At 41.7% G+C, this 26,200-nt stretch overlaps 1 protein-coding gene across 1 annotated transcript; it reads left to right on the top strand.

The window, feature by feature from the left end:
* On the top strand, positions 1–25,732 carry itm2bb (integral membrane protein 2Bb). The gene is made up of 6 exons (XM_060833365.1): positions 1–212; positions 6,015–6,152; positions 16,525–16,734; positions 17,047–17,157; positions 24,244–24,394; positions 25,164–25,732. Exons 1-6 carry the CDS (start codon positions 126–128, stop codon positions 25,250–25,252), a joined length of 786 nt encoding a protein of 261 aa, XP_060689348.1. The 5' UTR covers positions 1–125; the 3' UTR covers positions 25,253–25,732.
* Positions 25,733–26,200: the final 468 nt, after the last annotated feature.

Here is a 26,200-nt window from a genome sequence, read left to right on the forward strand (position 1 = left end):
GTCGGATTTGTGTTTGGGAGCTGCGTCAGGCGGATGGTTCCCGGGCACGGCTCGCAGTGAAGTGGGCGGGTTTCGCTTGGACGGAGCAGAGTTGCGGGAACCGAGCTGCTGCCGCCGCCGCCATCATGGTGAAAGTCTCCTTTAACTCGTCGCTGAGTCAGAAGGAGCCCAAGAAGGAAGAGAACAACGAGGCGCTCATCGTCCCCGAGAAGGTGCGTTTCCCAGGGAGGGAGGGAGGGAGGTGGGGATTGTCCGTTGTTTGCAGGCTATTCCCCGGGCCTTGGAGGGAGAGTCCCGGCAGTGTTTTGGGATCCGGGCTTTCGCTGTCCGTTTCGCGAGTGTGGCCTTCGGTGGCCGGAGTCTTGCTCGCCTTTCGCTGCGCCACCCCTCCCCTGGATGTTGGGCTTGGGTCACCGTCCCCAGTTCTCGTGTGTGCGCGGGGTCAGGCAGGACTTGGACCGTTCGCTGTAAAATGGCTGATGGTGTGGCCTGGGCCTGGGCCTGGGCCTGTCCTGCCTTACCCTGACCCCGGTCCCCCTCCTCCCTGTGGAGGAAGCAGCGGCGTCATGGATGTGGGGGTGGGGGTGGGGTGGGGGAACTGCACGCACACTCAGCGATCACCGAGTTCCCGTGTCCCCCGGGGCAGCCAGGCTTCTGTGTTTGGTGTGGAGGAAATCCGATCTGGATGTGGCGAATGTTTCCTCAGTCGGCGGGGTTTCTGTGGGAGAGAGAGAGAAAAAAAACACTTAATCTCATGGCAGGAAATTGCTGAACGGGCTTACAACTTTCAGATTCAATAAGTGTGCCTATATCATTGTTGGAGTACTTTAGGATCGGGGAAAACAAGGACAGGACAGATTAGCAATTAAGATATCTGATGAACTGAATTCTTAAAAACGATCCAATTTGAAATGGATTATCTGCGAAGACCATGCATTAGATCTCTTTTAAGTGGCAGAAAACCTGAATATAACAACGAAAAAGTTTAAATTGCTGTTAGCTACGCAGTAAGCGCTTGCACTTCAAAGCAAAAATACGAACTCGACTCTTACTCCTTTTCTGGTCGTTATTTCAACTAAGATATGTAAAGATTCTGCTTAGTTTCTAAAAGCAACCCCCTGCAAATTTCATTGCACCTTCGTAGATTTGGCAATCTTTTGATTTTTCGTAATGCAGGAGGCACACAAAGAAAATAGTCCCATAGAAGCACTCCTAGTTTTGTTTTTGATGGACTTTCCTCTTTTCATGACAGATACAGGCAATCTTGTCTACAATTGATCTTTGACTCTAATTGTTAAAGAGCAGGAATGTTAAGACAAAGGAACCTTGCTAAACTCCACTGTCCTGATCCCGTAACTTGAGCAAAGCAAATGAACATAGCCTGTTCTCAAGTACAGTACCTGTAAACTATCAAATGTGAAAAATATGGGTACTTGGAAATCTTTTTATTGATGTTTTCAAACATCTGTTGAGAATTGCAAGAAAAATTTAAGTTGCTCACCCCCCCGCCCCCCCCAACTGACTTTTTACAGACTTTCAGTTTAATGTGAAATATTCTTTGAGTGCTTACAGCTTGTCTTCTCAAGATATTTAGGAGTTGGAGGTGCTGGTGTGGACTGAGGTGTACAAAGTTAAAAATCTCACAACACTAATTTATAGTCCAGTTGGTCTATTTGGAAGCACTAGCTTTCGGAGCACTGCTCCTCATCAGATGGTTGTGCTCTGAAAGCTAGTGCTTCCTAGATATTTAGAGAGGCCTTTGTAATACAAAGTATGGTCTCCGGGTTTGCTGTACAGTTTGGAGTGTTTCTCTTTAGAATATTACTGTGAAACCTTGGTACACGGGGTTTTAAGAAATATGTTAAAGGAGGGTAGAGGGATGAAGAGTTTGGAGGACAGAATGACAGTGCTTATGATATTGACACAGCCACAAAAAAGCAAGAGATATAAGGTTATACGTTTGCTCACTGAACTTGTAGTTTTGTTCTTGGATATTTGGTCACCATGCTAGATAACATCATCAGTGAGCCATCCCAGGACAGGCTAAACAGAGACACACGTGGGAATTCCTAAAGTCCTGGCATTCAAACCGGAACTCTATCAATAAACTTACTGATTTACCCATTTACCAACCACTGAGGAAAAGAACGTGAAATGATATCACCCACCTTTAACAGACCAAACCACATAAGTAGAAAGTGGGACAGAACACCTCAGCTTCAAAGGCAGCTCACTGATGTTACCTAGAATGGTGACAAAATGTCTGAGAACAAACCTACCAGCTCAATGAGCAAACTTATAACCTGAGCTACAAATCTTCTGAAAAAGCACAAGCAAGCGATTAAATATGGGGATTCACGGGAATTCCCACTTTGAGTGTCTTGGAGTTTTATGTAGCCAGAGGATATTACAGTAATGGGAAGAATTTGGTAGAAGTTGGATAAAGTTTAAAATAAACAGCATAAGTTTATGTTTGGAGGGTCAGGAGACTATGTAAATCCACAAGGATAGGTGATTGGTTGTATTCTTAAAAACTTACTGACTATGATATGCATTATATCGATGTCACATCAAGTCCCACTACCTGGTGTGTTTTGTGTCCAATAACTTGAAGCATGCTATTGACAACTTGCCAGAAATGTCTCTGACACTGTAATGTGGTCTCAGCATTATTTGTAACACTATTGGAATTTTGTGATGATAATTGGTAGGTTTCATTTCCAAGTCCTGTCATACCGCTGAATGATATTTGGGTAGTGTTGCGCAATGAAGTGCTTCTGTTGAATGCTGTTAATTGGACATGAAACATAACTTAATCAGCAACTGCTGTATGAATTCCAGTTATAAACATAACATCAATCTTGAAGTTCTGCAATAATATTCCAGTTATGTAACTAGACTGTGCTGCAAAGATTTCTGCATCTTTGAAACCTGAGACAACATTTACATGTGTTGTACAATTAAAATATTCTACAATATTTTACATACTCTAAAAATTGTGTTGGAGCGTACAGCCCAGACTTGCCTGAACACTTTTTCATATGAGGAGGTACAAAGAAGTTTGAAAATTGAGAACATTTTCAATTAGAGCAAAAAGTATAAGGTGGATTTCATAAATTGACTATTAACAACATTTGGGACCTACCTTGACTGTTCCATTCTCCCTAAATTCTGACTGGTGTACGATATTTGACATCCAACATTGGACGATCAGAAAATTCCTAAATATTTGGAAATCTGAAGCCATGAGAACACGTCCACCTCAAACTCTAGCTGGTGAATCAATGACTTTCTCTGTTCCAGACTAAATCTCAACCACAGTAATAGTCATATTTGACCCTGGGGTTAGCTTTCAGCCACATGATGTAATGTTGCCTGTGTCCAGCTCACCCTCAGTTATTTCTGACTCCAGATCTGACGGTTTTGTTTGCAAATTCCAGTCCAGCCTCCTTTGTCCTACACTGTGTAAACTTGAGATGTGCTTCCTGGATTCGTTTAAGAAAGAGTTAGATAGAGCTCTCAAGGATAGTGGAATCAAGGCTTATGGAGATAAGGCAGGAACAGGATACTGATTAAGGATGATCAGCCATGATCACATTGAATGGTGGTGCAGGCTTGAAGGGCAGAATGGCCTACTCCTGCACCTATTGTCTATTAATGCCCACCAAATGTCCTTGCCATCAATCTGTGCTAACTCAGCTGACTCGCAATAAATGCATCGTTTTAAAACTCTCTCCTTTTTTGTTTTCAAACCAGGCCTAGACCTCCCTGTCATTTCAGCCTTTTCCTTTAGTTCAATCTCTCTAATCCTGGCATCATCCTTGTAAATCTTTTCTGAACCCCTTTAAGTTTAACAACAACTTTCCTATAGTCCTCCAAACAAACAACTTTGACTAAATTTTTGATCCATCTGCAATAATATTCCCTTATGTGGCATGGTCCATTCTGTTCCGTCATGTATTTTGGGACGCTTGTGTTCAAAACTATGAATTAGTGATGCAGATTTTTTGTTGGAAAATAAATACATTATACTCACTTCGTTTGGACCAAGGCTGTAGAATTAAATGATGCTTATTTCCATCTGTGCAATCTTGGCAAGCTCACCCTGTCGTACCGTTTTCCCCCCTCAGTCGAAGCAAAACCATAAGGCACAGAATAGTTTTACCTCCTCTGTTTATTCCGGGCCTTGGAGGGAGAGAGAACGATTGCCCGTGTGCACAAAGACATGAGTTCACTGTTCTTTCTGGAACAGCAGTTTGTCAACGAATTAAATAGTCATTTTTACAGCAGCTTGCATACTAGTTGGGTGACCGTTAGAATCAATGAATATCAATAGTGGAGACCAAGCCCTTTACTGTTATACAATAAATGTTTTTAACCTTGTTAACTGGATTCATACAATGGATATTTTTCTTGTTAGCTGACCTTACATACTGAATGCTTCCAAAATTGTTAAATGGCTCTACATAATGAATGCTTTTCCACCTTGTTAACCCATTCCCATTGACTCCAGCACCCCATTGTTAACTGTAAGTTCTTCTCTGATCTGAGTCGTGCTCAGCTGAACCTCTTGTTTCACAAACCTCCAAACTGTTTCCTTGCCTGCTTATACCATATACATATGCTCAACCCAACCCAATTCACCTGACTAGAACCAAAATCCTCCGCAATGTTTCTCCCAATTCCAGGCTCTTTGTTGGTTTTCATTCCTTAAACCTGTTTTCTGAACTTCTCAGCTTGCTCTTTATTCATTCCATGATAATCTGTAGTCCTGAATTTAACTTTTGCGTCCTGATATTGTTCTGCAGCCCCCTGGCCTTTTAAACAATTCCAGCCATACATTCCTGTTCTGTGCACACACTTGCTGTTCAGCTCCCTTGCTCCAATGTGAATTAATTTCATCACTTCACTTTATTTAAAGCAATCTATTTACTAATCTCAGATTTTCAACTAAATTTTTTGGAAATTTCCCTGCGTTCTCATTTTGTCTTTGTGCCTGTTCCTTAACTTAGATATGCTGTATGGAAACTGATCTATTGGGGCAAATCTCCCAATTATAAAGATCATTAATTGAGTTTAGATTAGATTCCCTACAGTGTGGAAACAGGCCCTTCGGTCCAACCAGTCCACACTGACCCTCCGAAGAGTAACCCACCCAGACCCATTTTCCTCTGACTAATGCATCTAACACTGAGCAATTTAGCATGGCCAATTCACCTGACCTGCACATTTTTGGACTGTGGGAGGAAACCGGAGCACCCAGAGGAAATCCACGCAGCCACAGGGAGAACGTGCAAACTCCACACAGACAGTCACCCAAGGTTGGGATCCTGGTGCTGTGAGGCTGCAGTGGTAACTTGGTAACTCCGTGAATGTCAAAAGACAGTCATGACCTCAAATTGCTGAAAATGATTCAATAAATCAGAAGTTGCTGGAAAGGCACAGCAGATTTGGAAGCATCTGTGAAGAGGAAGCTAAGTTAACGTAAAGCATGAACTTTGTTGTATAGCATCTGCAGTTCTTTCAGTTTTTATCACCCAAATAAAACCTAGTTTCATCTCTACCACATGGGTAGAGATGCAACGTTGTGCATAAACTATTATCTCAGTTTTCATTGGTTTAAATCACTAGATGGAATCTGCTCAATGTGTTTAGTTTCCAGACAATTTGAAGTCGTTTTGTACTTTGGAGTCGTGAATAAATCGATAACATTGAATTAGACAGAGTCATAGAGGTGTACAGCATGGAAACAGACATCTTTGAGTTCAATTCAGTACTATTTCTCATCAAATATCAATTTAATTTAAATGTTCCCAGATTTGTGGTTTAAACTATCTCATTAATTTACAATTAAACAATATACAATCAAAATGTATATCATTGGTAAAAGCAAGTCATATTCATTTCAGTTAAGGGCAACTGATACATTAAAAGTTTGAGTTCTCTGCAGATTTACAACGTCATTAACATTTGTTTTGATACCATACTGAACCAGCCCTTTTCTCAATACACAGGATCCAGAGGATGTTGTTGTTGTTCCGTTTCGACGCCAGTCTCGTGTTTGGTGCTGGTGCATGTGTCTTGGACTAGCTCTCATGCTGTCTGGTGTGGTGGTTGGTGGTGCATATCTCTACAGATATTTTATCTTGCAGGTAGGAGCGTGCCAAATAAACTGATTTTAAATGTGAGCTAAAATCAAAGTATTGTAAGATGCAGTGATGACCGCATCCAGGTATTACATTTACAATCGTGAAGAATCCCTAGAGTGTGGAAATAGGCCCTTCGGCCCAACAAGTCTACACCAACCCTCTGAAGAGTAACCCACCCTGACCCATTCCCCAACTCTATTATTTTACACGTGCCCCTGACGAATGCACCTAATCCACATATCTCTGAACACTATGGGCAATTTAGCATGGGCTGTTCACCTGACCTGCACATCTTTGGATTGTGGGAGGAAGCGAGAACACCTGGAGGAAACCCACACAGACACTGGCAGAATATGCAGACTCCATGCAGACAGTAAGAGATGTACAACATGGAAACAGATCCTTTGGTCGGCATTGATGAGTTGGACCAGATATCCCATCCTAAACTAGTCTCATTTGCTACCATTTGGCCCATATCCTTTGCAACCCTATTCCTATTCATATACCCATCCAGATGCCTTTTAAATGCTGCAATTGTACCGCCACTTCCTCTGGTATTTCATACAGTATCCTCCGTGAAAAAGTTGCCCCTTAGGTCCCTTTTATATCTTTCCCCTCTCACCCTAAATCCATGCCCTCTAGTTCTGGGCTCTCCATTCTCACCTCAGGGAAAAGACCTTGTCTATTTATCTTACCCATGCCCCTCATGATTTTATAAACCTCTCAACCTCTGACTTTCCAGAAAAAACAGCCTCTCCTGAGAGCTTAAATCCTCCAACCCTGGCAACATCCTTGTAAATTTTTTCTGAACCCTTTCAAGTTTCACAACATCCTTCCAATAGGAGAGAGAGCAGAATTGCACCAAATATTCCAAAAGTGCCCTGACCAATGTCCTATACAGTTGCAACCTGACCTCCCAGCTCCTACATGCAATGCTCTGATGAACAAAGAAAAGCATACCAAACACTTTCATCACTATTCTATCTGCTGGTGACTCTACTTTCAAGGAGCTATGAACTTGCACTCCAAGGTCTCTTTGTTCAGCAACACTCCCTAGGACCTGACCATTAAGTGTATAAATCCTGCTAAGATTTGCTTTCCCAAAACGCAGCAACTCGCTTTAGCTAAATTAAACTTCATCTGCCATTCCTCAGCCCATTGGCCCATCTGATCAAGATCCTGTTGCGATCTGAAGTAACTTCCTTCGCTGTCCACTACACCTTCAATTTTGGTGTAATTGTACCTCAGATGCTCACATCCAAATCACTTATATAAGTGATGAAAAGTAGTGAACCCAGCACCAAACCTTGTGGCGCTTCACTGGTTTTAGGCCTCCAGTCTGAAAAACAACCCTCCACCACAACCCTCTGTCTTCTACCTTTGAACCAGTTGTGTATCCAAATGGCTAGTTCTCCCTGTATTCTGAGAGATCTAATCTTGCTCCCAGCGGGAACCTTGTCGAATGCCTTACTGAATTCCATATAGATCATGTCCACCGCTTTGCCCTCATGAATTTTTTGTTACTTCAAAAAAAAATCAGTCGACTTGGTGTTGACTATCCCTAATCAGTCCTTGCCTTTCCAAATACATGTAAATCCTGTCCCTCAGGATTCCCTCCAACAACTTGTCCACCACTGACGTCAGGCTCACTGGTCTATAGTTCCCTGGCTTATCCTTACCACCTTTCTTAAATAGTGGCACCAAGTTAGCCAACCTCCAGCCTTCTGGCACCCCGCCTGTGACTATCAATGATACAAATATCTCAGCAAGGGGCCAAGCAATCATTTCCTTAGCTTCCCACTAGTTTCTAGGGTATACCTGATCAGGTCCTGGGGATTTATTCACTTTTTTTTGTGTTTGAAGACATCCAGCATCACCACCTCTAATATAGACATTTTTCAAGATAGATCTATTTCCCTACATTCTACAGAAGATATCCATGTCCTTCTCCACAGTAAACACTGATGCAAATTACTCGTTTAGTATCTTCCCCATGTCCTGCTGCTCCACACAAAGGCTATCTTGCTGATCTGTGAGGGGCCCAGTTTTCTCCCCCTCGTTGCCCTGTTGTCCTTTAATGTATTTGTAAAAACCCTTTGGATTCTCTTTAACCCTATTTGCCAAAACTATCTCATGTCCCCTTTTTGTCTTACTGATTTCCCAGTTAAGTATACTCCTACTGCCTTTATACTCTTCTGAGGATTCACTCGATCTATCCTGTCTATACCTGACATGTGCTTTTTGCCCAAGGCTGGAATCAAACCCATGTCCCTGGTGCTGTGAGGCAGCAGTGCTAACCGCTAAGCTACTGTGCTGCACCTATTAAATATATTTAGCTCTCTTGTCAGTAAAAGCAATTTTTTTGGCAAAATATACAGCAAAAACATTCACTACTGCATTGCTTTAAAATTTCCTGTTATGCAATAACTGTGTACTAAATTCCATTTTTGTACTATACCTTTGTAGGAGGAGGGGAAAATTGAAACAGTACCATCGCGAATTATAGGATGAAATGACATGTCAAATTAAATTCAACGCAGAAAAGTTTACAATGTCATGCACTTTTATCAGACAAAATGAGAGACAACACATTAAAATTCATATACTTTTTAATAAGTGCAAGGTCAGATAGACAAAGGGTGTTTGTGTGCAATTAAATTAAGGTGACACAATAGTTTAACAAAGTTGTTAAAACATGTGTGCTCCTGAAGTTCATAATTAGAGGCATAGAGTTCAAAATAAATAGCACACTATGCTAATCCCCAATAAAATGCAATTTTGGCAACGGCTGGAGTGTTCTGTTCAATTCTGGGCAAATGCCATAGTCTTGTAAGCTTTACATCGTTTCGTAAGAGATCTTTTGGAAGTAGGTCAATAGGAGTCCATAATGCATATGAGACAGGGGAGACTGGATTTACTACACTTGCATCAATTTAAATCCAGATTCTACCTGACAGCAAGTCTATTTGAAGTTCAATACTTCGTGTTGTGCCGTGTGAACAAACCAACCCCCCCCCCCCCCCCCCCCCCCCCCCCCCCGGGCTGTATCACAGCTACATACAAATCATTATAGGCAGATGTTTGGTCTGCACGTGATCATAGATTCTCAACTGATCTATAAATAAGCCTGATAACCATTCTGTTCAAGGGCAATTAGGGATAGTCACTGAAATGCCATAATGTCAGCGATGCCTGCTTTGCATGAATAAAACTGAGTTAACGATGCAAAGATTATTTTTGTCAAAAAAGAACAATTTAATGATACAAAATGAAACAGAAAATGTATTCCATGCTTTGGACACCTAGAAATTTGTAGTTTCAGAAGCTCAGCAGGTCTGGCAACATATGTGAAGACAAAGCAGATTTAATGTTGAGTTCAGAAACCTGGATTTGTAGAGAGAAAGCAGTTAACTTTACAAATGCAGCCATACCAGAGTTTCTCCAGCAGTTTCAGATTTTTCTTTTAGATCTTTAGCATCTTTGTTTTGTTTTATTGTAAAGGCTGTTTATTTTCTTTAAGAAAGAGACATTAAATATGTGTGGAAATCATGTAAGAGTTTTACTTTTAACACACCTTTCTCATCTTTCTATGCTATAACCTGTGTTTTCATCAACTCTGGACACATTTTTTTTAGGAAGGATATTGATCTTGGGATAAGATGTGAAAAGGATTTATAAGAATATTACAGTGATTGTGACCCTTCAACTCTGTGAAATTGGAGAAGCTGGGGTTCTTCCTCAAAGAAGATTTAAGGCAAATTTATATTCACCAATAGTTATGTTTAAAAGACAATTGGTTAATTACAATATTTGAATGCAAACGATTGAATGTGAATGTTTAACAGGGCTATGGAGAAGGTGTAACTGTTGTCCCAAGGGAGTAAGGCCTCTAATGTTTGGAGTATTAGAGATAATGCCGTTAAGATAAGGGTGTGGTTTTTCATTCATGAGATGAGGGCATCGCTGGCTAGTTAGTATTTTTTACCCAGAGGGCAGTTAAGAGTCAGCCACATTGCTGTCAGTCTGGAATCACATCTAGGCTAGACCAGTTAAGGATGGTAGTTTCCTTCCCAAAAGGATGTTCATGAACCAGATGAGTTTTTCTGACCATCAACCTGGTCATCATTAGACTCCTAATTCCAGATTTTTATTATTGAACTGAAATACCATCATCAGTATTGGTTGGATTCAAACCCAAGTTCCCAAAATATTACACAGGTCAGTTGGGTTAACAATCTGGTGATTAATACCACTCGACAATCACCTCCCCGATATGATTAACGTGTGAATTGTGGTATTGTTGCCATTAGAGATTTGGTTGTTGGTGGGACAAGACCGGCAACTCAACATCCTGGGATGGAGCAATGTGGGACAGGGGGGTGTGCAAAAATGGAGGTGGTCTCGCATTTCGTTAGAATTAATTATTACAGTAAGGAGGGATTATAGTAGTGATGTTAGATAAAGGCTTTGTGAATGGAGGTTAGGAATAAAAATGAGGCAGACTCGCTGTCAAAAAGTGTGGTACTGGAAAAACATAGTCGGTTAGGCAGCATCATTCGAGGAGCAGGAGAGTGGGATTCCTGATGAAGAGCTTATGCACAAAACATTGACTCTCCTGCTCCTCAGATGCTATCTGACTGGCTGTGCTTTTCCAGCACCACACTTTTTGACTCCAGCATCTGCAATCCTCACTTTTTCCTGTATCTTCTAAGTAAAGATACTTGTGAAGCACTCATTTAGTACTCTACCAGTGTCCTCTAACTTCATGTACAGATTGCCTCTTTAGTCCTGATTGAGCCCAGCTCTTTTTCTGGTTCTTCTGTTTCCCTGATATATTTGTAGAACATTTTGGGATTCTTCCTAATCTTGCTTGACAGATTTTGTTTTCCCCATGCTTCCTCTTTGTTCTTCCAAATACTTTTGATTTGCCCCTTGAAGTTTTTATATTGCTTTAGGTCCTGCATTGTTTTACTCCTTTATTACTGGTTATATATGCCTCTCTTCAGTCCTGAATGTTCCTAAACAGGTAGATGGTTTGATTAGATAATTCCCCACTGTGTGGAAACGGGTCCTTTGGCCTAACCAGTCCACACCGACCCTCTGAAGGGTAACCCACCCAGACCCATTTCCTTTTGACTAATGTACCTCACACTATGGGCAATTTAGCATGGCCAAATCACCTGACGTGCACACCTTTGGACTATGGGAGGAAACCGGAGCACCCGGAGGGAACTCATGCAGACACTGGGAGAATGTACAAACTCCAACAGTCACCCGAGGCTGGGATTGAACTTAGGACCCTGGGCTGTGAGGCTGCAGTGCCTTCTCTAGAGTTGTTGCTTCTACATTTCACTCTGAAGGATATATATATGGCAGGACACCAGCCAGCCCAGAGCGATCCCTGAAAGTAATTGGGCAAGTTAATAAGGTAGTTTAGGCATATAGGATACTTGCCTTTCTTGTCAGCAATAGATTATAAGAGCAAGAACAATAAGTTGGAGCTGTACAGAATTTTGGTACAGAACGTCTGTACAGCTCCAAAAAAAAACTACAAATGCTGGAATCCAAGATAGACAAGCAGCAGGCTTGAAGAACACAGCACGCCAGGCAGCATGGAGTACTGTGTGCAGAATTGGTCACCACACATGAGGAAGTGAGTGATTGCACTGGAGTGGGTGCAGAATTGATGAAGGGCTCTGGCCCGAAACGTTGAATTTCCTGTTCCTTGGATGCTGCCTGACCTGCTGTGCTTTAACCAGCAACACATTTTCAGCAGAATTGATTTGCCAGGATGTTGTCTCCGATGGAACATTTCCGCTGTTAAGAAGACTGGGTGAGCTCAGGTTGTTTTCTTTAAGCAGAGGAGGAGGGATCTGTTTTGAGGGACATGGAAAGGGTGGATAGAAAGCAACTGTTCCCTCAGTTGAAATGTCAAGAACAAAGGGGCACACTTTAAGGTGAAAGGCAGACATTTGGAGGGGATTTGAGGAAAACTTTTTTATTTTTCACCCAGAGGGTGATGGGGTCTGGAATGCATTGTCTGAGAGGATAGTTGAGGCAGTAATCTCGCAACCTTTCAAAAAATATTAGGATGAGCACTTAAAATCTGAACATTCAAGGCTATGGGACTGGTACAGGTAGTAGTGTATTTGGTGGACAAAGCCTTTTCTGTATTATATGATACTAACTACCATAGAGCTGGTGTAGTCAAGAAGGATTCCATTGCTGCTGCTTGCACCATTTTTTCTGGCAGGTCGAGGAACAGAATTAGGTGTCTGTTGCCCATCATAGATTCTGCTCTGCCATTCAATGAAATCATAGCTCATCTGATAATCCTGAACTTGCCTGTCTTTTTCCCCTTAATCCTTGATTTCCTATGTAATATGGGGGCAGATGTAAAAAGTCTTGAATTTCTCAGCCAATTGGAGAAACATTCTACATTTTTTAAAAAAAACAAGAAGACAAGGAATTCTGGACCAAAACATTGGCTCTGATTCCTCTCCATGGATGCTGCTAGACATGCTGACTCTCTCCAGCATTTTGTTTTTGCTATGTGTTTTAATAATTGGGATGCAATTAAGGTATGGTAAAGTTAATAAACACTTGAAACAAAAATTATGCAATAACTATTGAGACGACTTAGGAAAAAGGAAGCCAAGTGACCACAAAGTAACTATTTTCAAAATTTTGGATTTGCTGCTTATTATAATATATGCCTGCTTGTAATGCAAAATTACTTATAATTGAGCCATAGAAGACCGTTGTCAGTGTATATGTAGTAGTTTGTTTCACAAAAATGTGACCAGTTCTCTGGAGAAAATCATCTGTTTTGTTCTGGTCTTTCTTTGAGACCCGAATGAGTTGTGAACTCCTGCACTTCGTGGCGATACCTGTAGGAGTATATGCAGCCATTGTCCTTTCACATGTACCCTTCATTGTGCCACAACTGCAAAGCGTACTTAAGGTGCAAAAAGCTACAATAATTAAACAAGAGGTGAGGTGGTCAAGCCAAAGCAGTACTGTAACATGGCATTTCTGTGAACATGGCAACCATAGGTGCTAACCAAAATTTTTAATATTTGTTCAATAGTTCTTTAAATAACATGGAAAATGTAGATCGTAAATTAATATTTAAATGACTCCATATATAGTGCTAGCTTAATTTTGCCCACATTGCAGCTTGGAAGATGGTAGAATCATAGAAATGTGTAACACAAAAGACCATTTGTGCTTGGGGGAGGAAAACAAATTATCCTGTCTATATTGCTTCCCAGCTCTTTGTCCATAATGAAAAGTAGGTTGCAGTGCTTCAAATATAATGAGTGGCAAACACTTTCAGTGGTGAGCAATGTATCTACACCTTAGAATTACTTGTTCAGTTAAAAGGGTGGTTGCATTGTTCAGAATTGCCAAACCATAAATGGTAAGCTGTTGAGTGTGGTGCTGGAAAAGCACAGCATGTCAGGCAGCATCCGAGGAGCAGCAGAATCGACATTTCGGCATAAGCCCTTCATCAGGAATGAGGCTTAGATTAGATTAGATTAGATTACTTACAGTGTGGAAACAGGCCCTTCGGCCCAACAAGTCCACACCGACCCGCCGAAGCGCAACCCACCCATACCCCTAACCTAACACTACGGGCAATTTAGAATGGCCAATTCACCTGACCCGCACATCTTTGGACTGTGGGAGGAAACCGGAGCACCCGGAGGAAACCCACGCAGACACGGGGAGAATGTGCAAACTCCACACAGTCAGTCGCCTGAGTCGGGAATTGAACCCGGGTCTCCAGGCGCTGTGAGGCAGCAGTGCTAACCACTGTGCCACCGTGCCGCCCACCGTGCTTGTGGGCCGGGGGGGGCTGAGAGATAAATGGGAGGGGTTGGGGGTGGGGAAGGTAGCTGAGAATGTAGTAGGTAGATGAAGATGGGGGTGAAGGTGATAGGTCAGAGGAGGGTTGAGTGGATAGATGGGAAAGGTGATGGACAGGTCAAGAGGGTGGTGCTAAGTTGGAGGCTTGGCACTGGGATAAGTTGGGGACAGGGTAAATGAGGAAATTAGTGAAATCCATGTTAATCCTGTGTGGTTGCAGGCTCCCAAGGTGGAAGATGAGGCATTCTTCCTTCAGGTGTCAGGTGATTAAGGTTTGGCAATGGAGGAAGTCCAGGACCTGCATGACCTTGGTGGAGTGGGAGGGGGAGTTAAAGTGTTCAGCCACGGGGCAGTGAAGTTGGTTGGTGCGGGTGTCCCGGAGATGTTCTCTGAAACGATCCGCAAGTTGGCCCCCTGCCTCCCTGATATAGAGGAGACCACATTGGACGCAATGGATACAATAGATGACATGGTGGAGGTACAGGTAAGTATCTGTTGGATGTGGAAGGATCTTTTGGGGTTTTGGTTGGAAGTGAGGGGGGGGGGGGGGGGGGGGGGGGGGGGAGGAGGTGTAGGTGCAGGTTTTGCACTTTCTGCAGTGGCAGGGGTAGATGCCAGGAATGGGGTGAGGGCTAGTGAGGAAGCAGATCTGACTAGGAAGTCGCACAGGGAATTGTTTCATTAGAATGCTGAAAGGTGGGGAAGGAAATATAGCCCTCGTGGTGGGGTGTGTTTGTAGGTGGTGGAATTTGGGAAGGATGATGTAACGTATACGGAAGTTGATGGGGTGGAAGGTGAGGACCGGGGGGTTCTGTCCTTGTTGCATTGGGAGGGAAAATCGCAGCCTTTGAAGAAGGAGGCCATCTGGGATTTTCTGTGGTGGAATTGGTCATCCTGAGAACAGATCTGGCAGAGGAATTGGAAATGAGGGATGGAGTTTTTACAAGTGACAGTATGGGAGGTGGTGTAGTCCAGGTAGCTGTGGGAGTCAGCGGGTTTTTTAGTCGATGAGGGAGGGGAGGAAATGTCCGAGATGGTCTAGATGAATTTGAGGTTGGGGTGAAAGGTGTTAGTGAAGTTGATAAACTGTTCAACCTCCTCATGGGAGCCTGAGGTGGCGCTGATACAGTTGTCTATGTACCGGAGAAAAAGGTTCGGTTGGTGGGGTGTGTGTGTGTGTCCTCAGAAACTGGACTGTTTCACATACCCAACGAAGAGACAAGCATAGCTAGGGCCCATGCAGGTGACCATGGCTACCCCCTTTTGGCTTGGAGGATTGGAAGGAGAAGTTGTTGAGGTTGAGGACCAGTTCACCCAGGTGGATGAGGATGTCAGTGGAAGGGTGCTGGTTGGGATGGCATGAGAGGAAGAAACGGAGGCTTGGAGACATTCGTCATGGAGGATAAATGCATACAGGGACTGTATGTCCATGATGACAAAAAGGTGTAGGGGGCCAGGGAAATGGAAGTCTTGGATGAGGTGAAGGGTGTGGGTAATGTCATCCTCCTTCACCAAACCCTAACCACCTGACGTCTGGAGGAGGAACACCATATCTTCTGCCTTGGGACCCTGCAACCACATGGGATTCATGTGGATTTCACCAGATTCCTCATTTCCTGTCCCCACCTTATCCCAGTCCAAAGCCTCCGACTCAGCGCCGCCCCCTTGATCTGTCCATCGTCTTTCCCATCTATCCACTCCACCCTCCTCTCTGACCTATCGCATTCTCACTCACCTTATGTATCTATTGCATTTTCCGATGCAATCTCTCAGCCCCCAGCCCACAAGCCTCATTCCTGATGAAGGGCTTTTGACCGAAACGTCAGTTATCCTGCTCCTTGGATGTTGCCCGATGTGCTGTGCTTTTCCAGCGTGCCACTCTTGACTCTGATCTGTAGTTCTCACTTTCTCCTCATAAATGGTAAGCTGTTTTAAGTTCTGTTTAGACGACAGTCATTTAATAGGCCCTATTTTCATGAATAGCAACTGGGGAGTTTAATTAAAATGTTTTCACTTCGGGTCTAATCTGAAGTCACAAGTTCTGTAGGACCTAACTACTGCTTTTACATGAATTATAGTGGTAAAACTTGATTTGTACAATATTGCTTTGTTTGAAGTTGCACTTTCCAATGATGTGACCTGTATTAATTGAGGACTTGATTGATAAAAGCAGTTGAAAATGCCATTTACTTTCATTTTAGCTTGATTATATAGCTGCTACGTGAATTCCAAATGCAGGTGGTTTCTATTTGGACTCTGCAGGCATCTCCTCCCTTAATCACTACAGTTTGACAACACTAAGAATACCCTTTCCAAAGTTGCATTTCTTAAGCTTTCTGTATTAATCTCCTGAGATCATTTGCAGGTTTTTCGAATTCCAATCAAAGTTGACTTGAATATTCTTTTCCTGAGTACTGTCTCGTTTCTCTGGCAGAAAAAAATCAACCTGTCCTCAAAAGTTTATCAAAAATAAACATTTGTTTCTCATGGTAATTTCTTCCAGGAAGGTGAAGCCTTCTTTTGTGGCCTAAAGTACATTGATCCTGAAGATTATCTTGTCCAAGATGTTGATGTTGCTCCACAATTGGCTCCATACCAATCGATTAAAGAAAACATCAGGATCCTCAAGGATGATGGAGTTGAATTGATCAATGTACTTGTCCCTGAATTTGCTGATGGCGATCCAGCAGATATTGTTCATGATTTCCAGAGGGTCTGTATTAACTGCAATACTGACATGCTTTTCATATCAAGTTTGAATTTTGGGGTTCATTTAACAATTTTTTTCCTTTTTATAAATTTGCTTTATGACATACTTTACAAAATAATTAAAACAGAATTATTAGTGTCTGTATAAATTATATGTATGCACAAAGAGTAAAATTGTTCAAATGTGAAAAAGTAGGAGATTTTACTTTAATGAGACATTATTTTTCAGTCAACTTGTACTCCTAATTTAGCCTGTTTAGCATAATATTGAAACCAGGTGAAACTGGCTTAAGGGCCCTCAAATTTTCTTTCCTAGGGTCTCACAGCATATTTGGATCTCAGTTTGAACAAATGCTACATGATTCCACTGAATTCAACTATTGTCATGCCACCCCGGAACTTGTTTGAATTGCTAATCAATGTCAAGGTATGTAAAACTCAATTGTGGTACTGACTTTCTGGATTGAAAATCCATAGAGAAGCATTGACCCAAAATGCAGATTCTCTGTCTAATGTGTTTTGAAGGTGTAATGTTTGGACAATGTTTCTGATTTCCTGTCTGGTAGATGGTACAGTACTCCATGTAGTTCTTGAATTTGACCCTTGCTTAAAATGGCCTTGACTTGGTTCTTTGGAATTATCGTTCATCAAATTTGCAGAATAACAAGAGAAAAAGTGAAATTCTAAAGATACATTGAATGCAGAAATATATTGTTGAAGCCTCAATAGTTGTGCTGTTAAACCAAATGAAAGATATTTTTGTGATAGTGGGACTTGTGGTTGTGGGCCTGTACTGTAACAGTTTAGCTGTTTAATGGTATTTAAAAGTTTTTTAATTCAGTGTCTCAATTTAGGTATCAAGGTTGTTGCAATTCGGTGAGGAAATATATCGGTTGACTTTGCAGTCCACTTATTATTCTCCATTCCTTAGTTATTGAATTTGTCTTCTCTCCTCCACTTTTATTCTAGTCAATGGGTTTTATGCTATGCACCTAAAGTTGTGTTTTGTGTTAGAGTACAGGAAGTTTTTTGTGAAATTATGTTCCTTAAATTTCAGTTACTAAATAAAGGAGAGCAAGAGAAGATTAGGCACGTTGGAAAGTAGAAAATAAGTGACACTATCTCCCCCTCCAACCATACCCACATCACCACAAGAGAAACTGACTTGGGATGTTTATTACCTTGTGGTAAAAGAGCATCTCCATGCAAGGTGATTTCTAGTCATGCAGGTTGATAGGCTGTTATTAATTGAAGTGGTGAAATTCAGCTTGTATATTGCCTATTGGTTAAATCTGTAAATAACTTGATGTCAATATATTTGAAGGAGGAATTTGCTAATTACTTTGTCTTTTTGCGTTTTATATAGAATGCTGCTTGTTGAGACCGACTTGTAATATCAGCTAAATGAGTTATATTTTTGTAAATTTGCTCAGGATTAAAATAAAATTAGATGAATAGAGCAGTTTTTAGTTTCTGTGGAAGTAGAATCAGACTCTTTCTGTAGGATTTTGAAATGAAATTACTGCTCTAAGTTAGTTTAAGAGATAAGGAATCTTCCTCTTCATTTTATAGATGTTCTTGAAAACAATTTGATTTATTGTCCTGTGTATCTTAAGTACAATCAAAAGTGCAAGCAGATCATACATACAAGGACACAGATCATGGGGTGTTTGGATAGAGTAAGGCATACAAGGTTACGGCTACACAAGAGGTGTGCAAAGGCACGATCAACATTAGATTTGAAATTGGAAGTCCATTCACCATTCTAATAACAGCAGTGAGAATTTGTATTTGAATCCGTAGGTACATATGTTGAAGCTTCTGTATCTGCTGTCAGAAAGAAAAGATTGGAAGAGATTATAACCAGAGTGGGAGGGGTCTTTTGACGTCTTTCTGCAGCAACGGGAAGTATAGATGGAGTTCACGGAAACGAGTTTATGAAGTTGGAGTTTACTGTACCTTTTGAGAGTGAAAGCTGGCAAGCACTTGTCATGTGACTGACCCGCAGTCAGTGTGCTGGAAAATTGAAAAAATGTAACATTTGACTGTAACCTAGATACCTCAGTTGTTTTCATAGCCGTTCGAATTTAACCAGTTTACATTATGCCCGAAGATACTAAAACCCAATCGAATTTGGATTTTACTGTTTTTGACAACATTGAACTAATGAGATGATCCGATGTTTGGGGTACAAAGAAAGCAAGCATTTTGGACAGTTTGCCAGAAAGAGCATCAACTGTCATTGAAAGACTGTTATTCACCACATTCTCTGTCAAAGGTACCTTTCTTTTAACATAAAACAACTTGGCAGCAGAAGATCGAAGATGACCCAGGGAGATCGACAAACAGGAAGATTGACACCAGAGATGACAGCCGCTATCTGGTTTTGAAAATTAAGTTGCTGTAAATTTAATAGGAGCTTTATTGGATCAGTGTTCAGAGTGGGAGGTAGAGAACAAATCTTTGAGGTAGGAGGGTTAGAGTTGTAAATAAATGTTGTGTTTTTACTTTTAGAGTTAAATAACTTTTTTCGTTAAATAGTGGAATTTGGGTAGTTCTGTCACTCATACTTAAACAGATTGAGGCAAGGTGAGCTTTTGTGTGTATGGTTTAATTAGCAGAAGGGTTTACCACTGTTGTAATAGGATGTTGGCTTTCATGGTGGTCTGGGCTGCCTACAGTACTTTCCTGTAGTTCTGCTCCTGGGCCGAGAAGTTGGCTGTACCAAGCTGTTAAGCACCCAGTTAGAATGTTTTCTAAAGTGCATCAGTAAAAGTTGGTGAGGATTCTTGAGGACGTACAGAATTTCCTAAGCCTTCTGAAGAAGAAGAGGCACTTTTGTCCTGCCTTGACCGTCTCATCTGCGTTGGAGGTCGGGGTAAATTGTTGGTTATCAATTATTGTCACTCCAAGGAACTTGACGGTCTCTACCTTCTCTACTGATGTAAGTAAGGGCATGTCCTCCACCTTTCTTCCTGAAGTTAATGATCAGTTCTTTTGTTTGGTGGATGTTGAGAGAGTGTGTTTTAATTTTGCCATGACACTAAGCACTTTTATCTCCTTCCTGTATTTTGACTCATCATTGTTTGATATCTGGCTTACAATGGTGGTATCGACAGCAAACTTGTAGTTGGCATTTGTGTGAAATTTGGCCCCACAGTCATGTGTACAGGGAGAACAGTAGGGTGCTGAAATCCTTGTGGGGCACCAGTGTTGAGTTTTTGTGAAAGGTGTGCTATTGTCTGTCCTTAATGGTTGCAGTCTGTGGGCCCGAAAGCTGAAGATCCAGTTGCAGAGGTCGGAGCGGAGACCTATGTCTTGGAGTTTTGAGATGGTTGAGATTATAGTGTTGAATGCAGAGCTGTAGTCGATAAATAGGACTCTGTGGGTATTCTTATTGTCCAGATATTCTAGGGATGAGTGTAGAGGTAGGGAAATGGCATCTGCTATGGACCTGCTTTGCTGGTAGGCAGATTGCAAGGGTCAAGGTAGGCCTGGAGGCTAGAGTTGATGTGAGTCATGACTAACGTGTGGAAGGTTAAAACCATCAGGCGGTAGTCATTGAGGCATGTTACATGTGCTTTCTTCAGTATTGGGATGATGGTGTCCTTTTTGAAGCAGATGGGGACTTCAGATTGTAGCAAGGAGAGGTTAAAGATGTTAGTGAATACTTCTGTCAGCTGGTCCACACAGGATCTGAATGCATGGTTGGGGACTCCATCTGGGCCAGTTGCTTTCCTCAGGCTTACTGCTGAGAAGGCTGATCTGATGTCTGCAGGAATGACAGAGGGAGCAGGTGTATCTGGGGCTGTCAGGGCAGGTGACATCACACCATCGGTATTCTGCTCTAACTGAGCATAAAAAGCATTGAACGTATCAGGGAGGGCTATATTTTTGTCCATTATTTTGTTCTGCTTCATTTGTATTCCATTATGTTGTCTAAATGGACGATAAATTGACACCCTAACTGGACTGTTAACTTAAAAATGTGTTGCTGGAAAAGCGCAGCAGGTCAGGAAGCATCAAAGGAACAGGAGAATCGACATTTTGGGCACAAGCCCTTCAGGAATGGCCTTCTTTCAGGCTTATGCCCGAAACGTCAATTCTCTTGTTCCTTTGCTGCCTGACCTGCTGCGCTTTTCCAGCAACACATTTTTAAGCTCTGATCTCCGGCATCTGCAGTCTCACTTTCTCCTATCCTAATTGGACTGCCAATGGAATTGGGAACTTGTGAACACATGCATGCAAAGCTTTGTGTGAGATGAAATTTTAATTTATCATTCATGTAGATTTGGTCTAATTTTTAAATGCTGTTTTTCCTACTGATTTATTCACAAATTACTAGACGATTCCAGTTAAATATGCAAGTGTAGATAATTGATATCTAATTTCTTTCAAGACAGTCTTCAGGGGTCTTTACGTAGTGTTATGAAGATGTGGGTGCACTGTACCTTTTTAAAGCTAACAGCTAGCAGAACCAGTAAAACAATGAGGTCTGCAGATGCTGGAGATCACAGCTGAAAATGTGTTGCTGGTCAAAGCACAGCAGGCCAGGCAGCATCTCAGGAATAGAGAATTCGACGTTTCAAGCATAAGCCCTTCATCAGGAATAAGAGAGAGAGAGCCAAGCAGGCTAAGATAAAAGGTAGGGAGGAGGGACTTGGGGGAGGGGCGATGGAGGTGGGATAGGTGGAAGGAGGTCAAGGTGAGGGTGATAGGCCGGAGTGGGGTGGGGGCGGAGAGGTCAGGAAGAAGATTGCAGGTTAGGAGGGCGGTGCTGAGTTGAGGGAACCGACTGAGACAAGGTGGGGGGAGGGGAAATGAGGAAACTGGAGAAATCTGAGTTCATACCTTGTGGTTGGAGGGTTCCCAGGCGGAAGATGAGGCGCTCCTCCTCCAGCCGTCGTGTTATGTTCTGCCGGTGGAGGAGTCCAAGGACCTGCATGTCCTCATTGGAGTGGGAGGGAGAGTTAAAGTGTTGAGCCACGGGGTGGTTGGGTTGGTTGGTCCGGGCGTCCCTGAGGTGTTCTCTGAAGCGTTCCGCAAGTAAGCGGCCTGTCTCCCCAATATAGAGGAGGCCACATCGGGTGCAGCGGATGCAATAGATGATGTGTGTGGAGGTACAGGTGAACTTGTGGCGGATATGGAAGGATCCCTTGGGGCCTTGGAGGGAAGTGAGTGTGGAGGTGTGGGAGCAAGTTTTACATTTCCTGCGGTTGCAGAGGAAGGTGCCGGGGGTGGAGGTTGGGTTGGTGGGGGGTGTGGACCTGACGAGGGAGTCACGAAGGGAGTGGTCCTTGCGGAATGCTGATAGGGGAGGGGAGGGAAATATCCTTGGTGGTGGGGTCCGTTTGGAGATGGCGGAAATGACGGCGGATGATACGTGTATGCGGAGGTTGGTGGGGTGGTAGGTGAGAACCAGTGGGGTTCTGTCTTGGTGGCGGTTGGAGGAGCGGGGCTCAAGGGCGGAGGAGCGGGAAGTGGAGGAGGTGCGGTGGGGGGCATCGTCGATCATGTCTGGGGGGAATCTGCGGTCCTTGAAGAAGGAGGCCATCTGGGCTGTACGGTATTGGAACTGGTCCTCCTGGGAGCAGATGCGGCGGAGACGAAGGAATTGGGAATATGGGATGGAGTTTTTACAGGGGGCAGGGTGGGAGGAGGTGTAGTCCAGGTAGCTGTGGGAGTCAGTCGGTTTGATAACACAATGTTCTGAACAAAATATTTTGGTCCAGCAACTACTGTAGCTGGTTGTGTAGAGACAAAAAAAATTGAATTAGGCCAATCAGTTTAAATTATAACCCAGAAAAACCAAACTCCAATCAAGTTTGAATTTAGTGTATTGACAATATTAAAAGCCAGTGACACAATCGATGCTTTGGGGTATAAGATAGGGAAAAATTGAACCATTTGGGGGAGATTTGTCAAGTCACCAGCACATACAGACTGTTCGAAAAATAGCTATCTTAAAGGCACCTTTATCAATCAGTGACTGGTGAAACAGAAATCCCTAAGAAAAGAAGACAGAGGAAGATATAGAGAGAAGATTTGACAGTTGGCTGGTTTTGAAATTTGAATTTTGCTAAATCTTAATCAGGTTTTATCAGATGAATATTATAGAAGGTAAGTTAAAAGATAGGCTGGAGGAAGGAGTTGTAAATAGCTGTTAATTATTCTTTGTTATACTTTAAGAAATAAAGTTGTTACTTTTTACTTTGTTCTTGGCTTCTTGAATTTTCATAGATTACTGCACAGGATAAATCTTTTCTGTGTTGCTGTTTTAAGTTGAGCAGGAGAGTTTACCCCGTGACGTAGCAGTGGCAGTCGTGCAAACTGTCTAGGTTTACATCATGTAGTATTCAGCGTAGTTTCTTAGAACTATACATTCTAAGGCCAACTAGAGAACGAGCTGTTAGTATGTTTTTGAATTAATGATCTTGTCATAAAGAGCCCTCTAGGCAAGAATGATCCTAATATGATAAACTTTCACAGTCACTTTGAGTGGGAGAAAGCCATTTGGCCCATCAAGTCCACAGTGACCTTCTGAAGAGCATCCCATCTAGTTTTAAAATAGTATGATGGGGAAGTGACAAACTTGATTTCCTATATCTCATTAATCCTTCTTAAAAACAAAAGATGTTTTCATCCTCCACTTACCAGGATAATTTGCAGGGGAGACCAAAATGAAGGGGAAACGGTGTCTTGCCAAGTGGACTCTGGTAAGGGTGTTTCCATTGAGAATGCACCAGTTAATGATGACAGGTTTGTGGTTAACTTTTTATATTTTCAACGAGGCAGGTTGATTGAGAAATGGATATAACCAGTTTTGTGAGGAAACAGTCATAGAACATGTTTTTTGCAGACAGAAAGAACAAGGTCTTGTGTATTAATGCTTTCAGTCCATGGAAGTGTGCCACAGTAAGCAGACTGACGACTAAATAATGTATTCCATGAGAGGGAGAGATTCAGAAGGATTTGTCATCATTATTAATTAAGAAATGTGAGATAGTATCAAATTAAAGGAAATGCAATCTGTAGTGTAAGCATTTGAAAGCATTATTGGCTGGACAAAGTATAACACCCTTTGCTGTGTGAAAGAGACTGAGGTAAGTAGCATAGCTTTCGTCAAGATAACTTTACAGAATTAAACCATATGTAAGAAACATTTTAATGTCAAAACGTACTGAACACTGATCTTTCCTAATCAAACGTACAACTGAGAGTGGTATGTCAGAAGATTTTGCAGACTTTAGAAACCAGCAAATGAATGACTAAAAATGAAGGTGAAATTGAATGACTGCTAGCTATAAATCCTTGAAAGCAGAACAGTTAAAAAGTGAAATTGACAAGTATTGTTGGAGTGTGGCATGGAGATGAGAAGGAATTTTTCTCCCGGATATCATTAAACTTTGAACTCAGCTGACTAGAACTGGATAGTGAAGAGATGTAAACAGACAGACTTAAAAATACTTTATAAGTGATTGCTAACAATTTAAACATGTACTTAATTAAACAGGCTGGTACCTACTTGCCCCAATCTTACTTGATCCACGAAGAGATGGTGGTTACTGATTACATTGAAAATGTGGACGAGCTTGGATACTTTATCGCTCGCCTATGTCGTGGGAAGGAGACCTTCAAGCTTCAACGCAGAGAGCTTGGTAAAGGTAATTTTAAAATGTAGAATATCTTGATTTTACTTTTTTTTAAAAAAACAGTTCTAAAACTGGTTTAATCTAACCTGGACTTGATTCCTGGTGGATAATGTATTGATTTGATATATCAGTTGTGAACTTTAAGTCACATCTGTTCCTGGCTGGGAGGTGGGTGAATAGCAATCATTATAGATCCTGAATTCCTTCGAAAGATCTCCTCTTATAAAGTGACTGTTGCGAGAGACAAAAATAAAGAATGATTATCATGCCTTCATAGACTGAATAACCTACAATGATCTCCATAGCGAGGCTGGATTGTGGAATGATCATTTTGATTGAGGTATGGCAAAGTTACTAGCAGGCTGAAGGTAACATGGGTGAGGAGAAGAAAGCAAACAGTCTTTTTTTTCTTATGACTAATCTGCAGCAAAAATACTGGTGTCACGTGGGCATGTTTTGTTTTTGATGGTGTAATATGGTCCTGTTAAGTGCTTTGAGAATATATTGGATTGACTAATTTAAAGATGTTGTTTTGACTGACTTGCAGCAATATTGCTCAAAATATAATGTGCAGTTGCATTATCAAAGATGAACTGAAGATAGTTTAAAAGCACAAATTGATGCATGATTGGCACTATTAATCGGGTTCTCCAGCAAATTTTGTAATTTTCAGTGGAAAGTCAAAGAGTATGCATGCATCCAGCAGGAGAAAACCTAGCTACACTTTTGAGCCAGTATGTTGTAAATAGGACTTTGCTTAATTTTCTTCTCTCCCTCCTAGGTATCGAAAAGCGAGATGTAAAGAAATGTTTCTCGATTCTCCATTTTGAAAGCCGGGTTGCAGTTGAAACTCACATTTGTGAGCAGTAATTACAGAAGACAACCAATGCAGGCTCAGAGCTGAGCCCAGAAAATCACTTCCTTTTTTTTCTGGTGTGCAATGCATTTATCTTTTTTAAAACATAGTGATGAAACAGGGTTTATTTTGTACATCTGCAATTTTCATCTCAGCTTAACTACTATTGGAAGTGTAAGATGCAGGCAGATTTCTAAAGGTGCAATAGTAGATTGTGAGAAAAGGCTAGCCATCAAGATTTTTATTAATTCTAATTGTAGACTATGTACTAGACTGGAATTTAATCCACCACAATTAACACTTTCTTTGCATAGGTGGGAAGAAAACTGGAGACTCCCATCTTGTTCTTTTTCCATTTCAAATACCTGCGTATTAATCTATATACACTGGGGTAGGGGTGGGAAAGAAAAAAAATGTTATGATAAACCCATACTGATTTAGTGTATATAACCGGCCTCCGGTATAATGTAACAAAATAAAATCTTTTAAACTTGTTCTGTGGGATGTTTAACAACTTGTATTTGCATAATATCTTAATGTATGGAGAAGCATCTCATGGCGCTTCACATTGTAATTGGCTCAGTCTGTGTTTTCACCAAAGGAGATATTGGGAAAGACAACTAGTGCTTGTTTGGAGGTAGATTTCTTTAAAAATCAGGGCATTCTACTGTATAAGGTTGAGGTTCTTCCAAAGCTGGGCAGTGATATTCTTTGTGATTCGTTGATCAGTGCTATACACAGGTTTAGTGGTATTCTTGCTAAACTATTAATCCAGAAACCCAGGTAATTTTTGAGGACCTGATTTTGAATCCCCCCATGGCAAATAGTGGAATTTGAATTCGGTGAAAGTCTGTTATGAAGTCTTTTTGATAACCATTGTCGGAAAAACTCATCTAGCTCACTAATGTCTTTTAGAGAAAGAAACTGCTATCCTTACCTAGTCTGCTGTGACCCCAGATTTA

Source organism: Hemiscyllium ocellatum, chromosome 12 (genome assembly GCF_020745735.1).
Source record: "Hemiscyllium ocellatum isolate sHemOce1 chromosome 12, sHemOce1.pat.X.cur, whole genome shotgun sequence".
Lineage (NCBI taxonomy): Eukaryota > Metazoa > Chordata > Chondrichthyes > Orectolobiformes > Hemiscylliidae > Hemiscyllium > Hemiscyllium ocellatum.

Bases quoted from the DNA above. Each gene is read 5' to 3' on its own strand.
- itm2bb (XM_060833365.1), top strand. From the start codon at position 126: ATGGTGAAAGTCTCCTTTAACTCGTCGCTGAGTCAGAAGGAGCCCAAG. The intron at 213-6,014 runs GTGCGTTTCCCA...CTCAATACACAG, and splicing joins CGCTCATCGTCCCCGAGAAG to GATCCAGAGGATGTTGTTGT. The intron at 6,153-16,524 runs GTAGGAGCGTGC...AATTTCTTCCAG, and splicing joins ACAGATATTTTATCTTGCAG to GAAGGTGAAGCCTTCTTTTG.